General features: G+C 47.0%; 1 protein-coding gene across 1 annotated transcript in view; it reads right to left on the bottom strand.

The window, feature by feature from the left end:
- The window catches only part of MCC (MCC regulator of WNT signaling pathway), a 332,143-nt gene that overhangs the window by 60,859 nt on the left and 263,856 nt on the right, over nucleotides 1-7,428 (bottom strand). Inside the window, exons 6-7 of the mRNA XM_013005658.2 lie at nucleotides 1,312-1,458; nucleotides 216-305 (exon numbers count right to left, since the gene is read on the bottom strand). Coding sequence (XP_012861112.1) covers nucleotides 216-305; nucleotides 1,312-1,458 — 237 coding nt within the window. The remainder of the gene's footprint in view (nucleotides 1-215; nucleotides 306-1,311; nucleotides 1,459-7,428) is intronic.

The raw sequence follows: 7,428 nt of genomic DNA, 5'->3' as shown, positions 1-7,428 counted from the left end.
CTTTTAAGACCCCAGACGCTATATCTTTTGATAGCCGGGCACCATCAGCTTTCTTCACTACATTTGCTTATTCACCCACTTTGTCTTCAGTGGTTGTGTCGGGAAGGTGAGCATCACAGAATGCCAATTTAATAGAAGAAAGTATTCTTGCATTGAGAGAGTACTTGAGTGGAGGCCCAAAGCACTTTCTTGCTTTGCTTCTCGAGAACACTCACCCCTATGCTACTGATTTCTGAGCCCAGGACCGGCCGATCGGAGGAGGACGATTCCGACCTTGTCTTTGATAGCTTCACTCTCTCGGCGATCTTAAAAATCAAGAAAAGACAAAAATTACAAATTAAAAAAAACCTACACACCCATCGCAGGTACCCGATTCAGGCTACATGTCTACACGGCTACTGTTTAACTGTGCCCACGATGCGGATGAATCCGTTTTTGAACAACACTCACTTGTCTACCTTTTCTACCATCTGCGTAGCACAAGGTTCCTTGGGCTGAGGACTAGGGACATTGTGAACATGGTGGTTATTTGCTGTGGGGGATCCACTGTGCACTGGAGGGCACTTTGCAGCCTCCCTGGCCTCTCCCCACTAGGTACTAGGGGCCATCCATCCATAGCTGTAAGCAACAGAGGAGGCTTCAGACATCCCCCTCCCTTGGGGGGCAGGGGGAAGGATAAAATTGTCCCTGGTTGAGAACCGCTAGTTCACCTAACTTACTGACCTTGATAGTTCAGACTCAATCTTACTGTAGTGATTAGTGAGGCTACCTGGGCAAGAGGGCATGACATCATATGAACGGTCTGTCAGTCTAGGAGCTGAGGCGCTGTGGAGGAGCACCGTGGTGTCGATTCTCACAATCCTCCCAGCCTGCCCATCCCAATCCGCGTTTTCTGCTGACAGAGCAGCCCATCTCTTGAGTGGGGAAATCACGGGTTCATTACTCAGAGTCTCCCCTCCCTCCCCCCGGCAGACCCTCAGGCTCTGAGAGCAGCTCTCCACCCACCCTGAAGGATTGTACAGCTTCTTGACAAAACATCTCACTTCCCAATGACTTGTCAGCTGTGACATTCTCCAGCCGGCTGATTAATGAGAGCTGGCGTCCAGGTTGCAGCTGAGAGAGACTTAAAACTATTAGTGGGTTATCTTTCCCTGCAGCTCCGGGGTAGGAGCCCTGCACTAGACCCCGGGGAAGCCCCCCAGGGCCCAGCGGAGCTCATGGCATGCCTGCACAACCTCTGTGCTGGGTGGAGGCTGGCGCTTCCAGATAAGGGGAAGCGTTCCTGCCCGCCCGCCTTCCCCAGCCGCTCACCTTGGCGATGGGAATGTCGTTGCTGCTGCTGCTGGTGCTCAGCTCCCCGGTGCTGGGGTTGATTGGGCGGTTGGCAGAAGTGAGGCGGCCAGGGCTGGAGGGCCCTGTGGCTTGCACGCTCTGGAGTCGAGTCTGAAGCTCTCGAACCTGAAATAATAGTAAGGTTGGGCACAGCTGGCAGTTTCCCTGGCAGAAGAGAAAAGGAACCAGATGGTGGGACGGTAAGGCTTTTATTTAGTCGTGGGTATCAACACCACTGAAAATCTACTAAGTCCCTTTATTCTTAGGTAGACCTGACAGTGGTTACCCCTTGGGCTTCGCAAGTCCGAGGGGAACACGCTGTCTAAGCCATGGAGGCCGTCAGCAAAGCACCTGTGAGGATTCACTCAGCCCTACGTGTCTGCAGAGAGAGGATCCCAGAGAGAACCTCCACTCTCATGGGACTTGGAGCTCAGAGGCAGAAATAGATGAATCATTTCAACACAAGTGCACACGAGCATTACCAATACCTGCCTAGTGTGCTGCACCAAACACGCAAACCCACTGCCATCGAGTTGATTCCAACTCACAGGGACCCTATACAGACAGGGTGTCTGAGGTTGTAAGTCTTCATGGGAGCAGACCCAAACCCAAACGCCAACCTCACTGTCACTGAGTCCATGCTGATGCGTAGCGACCCTATAGGACAGGGCAGAACTGCCCCTGTGGGTTTCAGAGACTGCCACCCTTCATGGGAGTAGAAAACCTCATCTTTCTCCTAGGAAAGGCTAGTGGTTTCCCAATGTGTCACCAATAGGCCCCCTGGGCTTCCTAGGGAAGTGGAGAGCCATAAGTGTTTCCCTTGGAGCAGCCGATGGGTTTGAACTGGCAGCCTTGAAGTATACCACTAAATGCCTAACCCACAATGCCACTGTGGCTCCTTCCAATCTCTAAACTGAATGCCAGTGAGTTGATTCTGACTCATAACGACCCTGCAGGACAGGGTTGAACTGCCCTTGTGGATTTCCAAGACTGCCTTTTGTTTTGTTTTACATCATTTTGTTGGGAGCTCTTATAGATATCATAACAATCTATAATTCAGTTAGATCAAGCATAATTGTACTCTTGCTGCCACCATTAGTTTCAAAACATGTTCTTTCTTCTTGGACTCTTGGCTATCAGCTCCCAAGACTGACTTTTTATGGGAGTAGAAAGCCTCATCTTTCTCCCACGGAAGGGTTCCGAAGGAAGCAGATAATGGAAGAATGTCATGTCACCTAAGGCCATGGAGTACTGTGCCCTAACAGTGTATGGAGCTATAACCAACGAGAGAGGGCTGGCTTGGTCAGTGGCCTGGCCTGGGTGATGGAGGAAGAAATTGCCTGTACAAGGCATGGGCACCATGATGACATCCTGTGTTGGAAGAACCACGGTTTCCAAGAGCTACCTGCACTGGGCGCGAGCACTGGCTAAGAGGAAGAGTCAGTGGCATACACAGCTTTCCCCCAAGTGACTTCAAGACAAGACATTGGGAAGGAATGTCTAGCCAGCTTTCTGTTGAAGGAAGAAACACCATTCCCTCACATTAATGCATACACATTTACCTGCACAGAATTCAAATGTGCAAACTCTGCAAACACACACATCTGTTAAAGCAAAATACAGGTCCCTCTCCCCAGAGATTCTGATTTAGTAGGTCTGGGATGAGGGCTGAGGATTGCCCAACCGTCCACATTCCGATGTGACGTTGCTGCTGCTGATCCAGGGACCGCACTGTCAGTAGCACTACACTACGCAGCGTGTAGCCCCACAGACAGCCCAGAAGAACAGAGCCACATCCCAGCCACCAATGCCCTGCTAGGCAAGGCACGGGGCCACTCTCCAAGCTTTTCACTTGAGCATCTTGGATGTCTCCATCCTGCTAACTTGGGAACCAAAAGTAATTGAAACTTCAATAATTCATCCACCTATTAGAAGCTAAAATAGGAAAATCCCCTCAGAGCACATGGCATTCAATAGTGAAACTCTGGAGAAGAAATGAAAAAAAGCCTCCTCAGCCGCGGCTGCCAGTCAGTCACTGTGGGGTGATAGAAATGTGTGTTGTCTTCACAACGCGCCAGACACAGCACTGACCTCGACGTAGTTTAAAGACAAGAAAAACACATGCTTATCAAAGCCAAATGGTATTGCTGGTGAGATATGATGGGGCCCAAACTGGAATCGACCCTGACAAACCGATCACGGGCAGTCTGGTGGAGGCTCGGGCTGTGCTCCTGGCAGAGGGAGAGGAGAGGGCCTCACTTCCCCTCGAGCCAGCGCCCTGTCACCAGGACCACGCCACCTGGAAGGGACAGCTTCTTGGTATCCATCAGAGATTTCAGCTTTTTACTTCAAATTTTTTGAGAATGCCCTAAAAAATTAATGTTAACAAGATCACCCAGACGCCTAAGTAGTATCTGATTTGTATGTGAAAAATTAATGGTTTGTTCTTAAAATCCCGATTAGTCCATTCATATTGCTTTTAAAAAAGCACACATCACCTCAGGCAATCTTACAAAATCTTCACAAAAACTTCACATGCTTTTTAAAAGTTTCTTCTTCAAATCTCAAAGGTGAAACATGATCATTGTGGAAATTTTAGATGACATCCAAAAACACAAACAGAAAAATATCATTACTACTACAGAGACGATTGCTTCCAATCATTTCCCAAAGAGTGCACACACCCACACAGGCATGCACGTGTGCGTGCTTAAAATAATTTCTAAATCAAGACATCCATGCTCATTACAAAATCTTTGGACCCAGAGAACGTCTTTGAAAAGGAAAGGATGATAAACATGCTTATTTTGGGCTATGCTTTATTATTTAATGATTGTTAGCCAGTGGGGGGAAGATCCAGCTGATGAGTGTGTTATGAGCCTGTCATAGAAAGAGAGAGACAGCTGGGTGAAGCAAACACACACCCCCACCCTCTTGGCTTTGGAAGAGGAGACACTATTTGAATTTAAAAGAATAAATGCACCAAAATGAAGGCTCTAACCAATTTGTTGTTGGAGTTTTGGGTTTGTCATAGTCTGTTGCTTGCATGTTAATATGATGCTGGGTAAAGCTTTGATACCAATATTTCAAATAGTAGCCTAACCACCTATCATCAGCGGCTTTTGAAAGCACTTACAAACTAACCCAGGTGAGGAAGAAAGTTCCAGGATCTGCTCCCAAAGATTAGCCAATGAAAACCCACTGGATCATAACAGAATCTTGTCTGATGTAGTGCTGATGGATGAGCCCTGCGTAGGCTGGAAGGCACACCGCAGAGCCTGCAACAATGCAGCGGTTCTCAACATTGTCGGCTGCGACCCCTTTGGGGGTTGAATGGCCCTTTCACAGGGTCACCCAATTCATAACAGTAGCCAAGAAAATAATCTTATGGCTGGGGGGGAGGGGGCACCACAACATGAGGAACTGTATTAAAGGGTCACGGCATTAAGAAAGTTGAGAACCACTGGTCATGAGGATGGCCCAAGACCAACCAGCAGCATTTCATGCTGTTGCACATGGGACATGGGGGTGCAAGAGTTGGAGTCAACACCATGGCAATAACAACAAGGCTTGGGAGAGGGAGACACACTGCTATCACAGTCTTCACTTTTACTTTCATCCATTTTTTAAAAATCAGAGATACTTTTATGAAAGGAAATATATTCCTCTTTACAAAATAAGTATTTTGGAGTCAAAATAACCAGAATCATGGCTAACTGAAGGCAGAGATCGATAAAATCAAAACCAATCTTACTGCCACCAAGTTGATGCTGACCCTATAGGGCAGTGTAGAATTTGCCCCCCTCTCCCCCGGGAATTTCTGAGACTAACTACTACCGTAGAAAGCCCCCTCTTTCTTCTGCAACGTGGCTGGTGGTTTCAAACTGCTGACCCTGGCGAACACAGCCCAACTTGTAATCACTATATCACCAGGGATTGATAGTTGTGGGAAAATTATTCATCTTCCTCCATAGCCTTTCTAATCTGAGAAATACTTTTACCAGCAATTTGCTCCTTTTTTCTCAAAGTTAGTAGAACATCAACATCTATCTAGGTGCACAGGGGAGAAGCTATCCCATTGTATAGATTGGACTCCTGGCAGAAGGTAAGTTGTATGTCTACCAGGGGTTTCATGTCACCAATCTTTGCAATGTGAAGCATGCTCTGAAATGAGTGCTAAGAATGGAGTGTGGAACAGAGGAAGAAGAAACATCTCTGTAGGTCTAGAGTACGAAATGCTGGAATTCATTCTTAAAAACTACTTGCTGAAGAACACTTTGTTCTAACAATCTGTCATTCTGTGATGCTCACCTTCCCAACATGATTGCTGAAGACAAAATGGGTGTATAAGAAAACGTGGTAAAGAAAGCTGATGGTGCCCAGTTATCAAAAGATAATAGGTCTGGGGTCTTAAAGGCTTGAAAATAAGCAAGCGGACATCTAGCTGAAAAGCAACAAAGCCCACATGGAAGAAGCACACCAGCCTGTGTGCTTATGAGGTGTCAATGAGATCAGGTTTTAGGCATCTAAGACCCAGAACAAAATCATACCCACTGTGGGGTGGGGTGGGGGGAGGAGGAGGTATGGAGTGGAGATCCAAAGCCCATCTGTAGACAATTGGACATCCCTTCACAGAAAGGTCACAGGGAAGAGATGAGCCAGTCAGGGTGCAGTATAGCACCAACGAAATACACAACTTTCCTCTTGTTCTTTGGTGCTTCTGTCCCCTCACTATCACGACCTCGATTCTACCTTACAAATCAATTAGACCAGAACATGCACACTGCTACAGATAAGAGCCCACAACACAGGGAATCCAGGATACATAAACCCCTCTGGGCCAACAATGAGTAGAGATAACAGGAAGATTAGGGGAGGGGTGGGAAAAAAGTGGGAATCGATCACAAGGATCAACCTAGAACCCCCTCCCAGGGGGATAAATAACAGAAAAGTGGGTGAGGTGTGACAGAGGATGATGTAAGATATGATAATAATAATCTATAACTTATCAAGGGTTTGTGAGAGAGGGACGGTGGGGGAGGGTGGGGGAAGACATGGGGAGCTGATATCAGGGGCTCAAGCGGGGAGAATGCTTTGAAAATGATGATGGCAGCATATGTGCAAATGTGCTGGACACACTGGATAAATGTATGAATTGTGACAAGAGATATAAGAGCCCCCAAAGAAAGTAATTAGAAACAAACAAACAAGAACAACAACAAAAAACTACTTGCTGTTGAAGAAGCAAAAAAGAAAAATGCAATGGGGAGGAGGCCAAGGAGGGTTTCAAGTAGGGAAACGACATTACAATGATCGTCTTGCTTCTGTCGGGTACACTTTATTGACTCCCAAAGGGAGGAAAGGTTTCATGAAAAAAAAAAGTTGATTAATTAGACAACGTTTGATTAGAGAAGAAAATGGCCTGCACCTCTGGAAAATGAGAAAGGAGATGCTTCCAGAGCTGCACTGACCGTTCGGGCAAGGATGAGGTAGGTCCCAAAGCAGTGAGGGGGGCAAGGGCCAGCACTGTCCTCCTGCTACACTGTCCAACATCGTAATCTGTAGTCTCCTGTGGACAAAGGGCACCTGCTTACGGTACCCAACAAATTGATTTGCATGTGGTTAATAGCTACTGTACTGGGCAGTACAGGTCTAGAATTATATATAAAACAGGAAACAACCCCACATTTGTGGCTGAGATGGCTAGGGGGATCATGTTGCTCTTCAGGGAGAAACGGAGATGCTAGCTTTGAGGCGTGTTGAATTTGAGGACACTCTTAGGCATATAAGTGGGAATGTCTGGTCAACAATTAACATAAATCTAAGGGGAGGAGATTGGGACTGGATATGCTGATTTGGGCATTTTGGACATGGGAAAGGCTGACCATCGAGGGGGTTTTGGTGGTAAACATGGGACTACGTATGGCTAGAGAAAGGCGAAGGTTAAGGTTCAAAAGACAGTCAGAATGGAGGAAGCAGAAGGCACCTTTTGTCCTGGGAGGGATGGACAGGAAGTCATGACGAGCAATAAGAAGCTGATTTTCAAAAAATGCAGAAGGGGTATAGGGAAAAAGCTACTATATACAAACATTCTTG

This window comes from Echinops telfairi, unplaced genomic scaffold, assembly GCF_000313985.2.
Source record: "Echinops telfairi isolate 266 unplaced genomic scaffold, ASM31398v2 ScPeMD7_7469;HRSCAF=8507_1, whole genome shotgun sequence".
Taxonomy (NCBI): Eukaryota; Metazoa; Chordata; class Mammalia; order Afrosoricida; family Tenrecidae; genus Echinops; species Echinops telfairi.
This window is presented reverse-complemented; position numbering and strand designations above follow the sequence as displayed.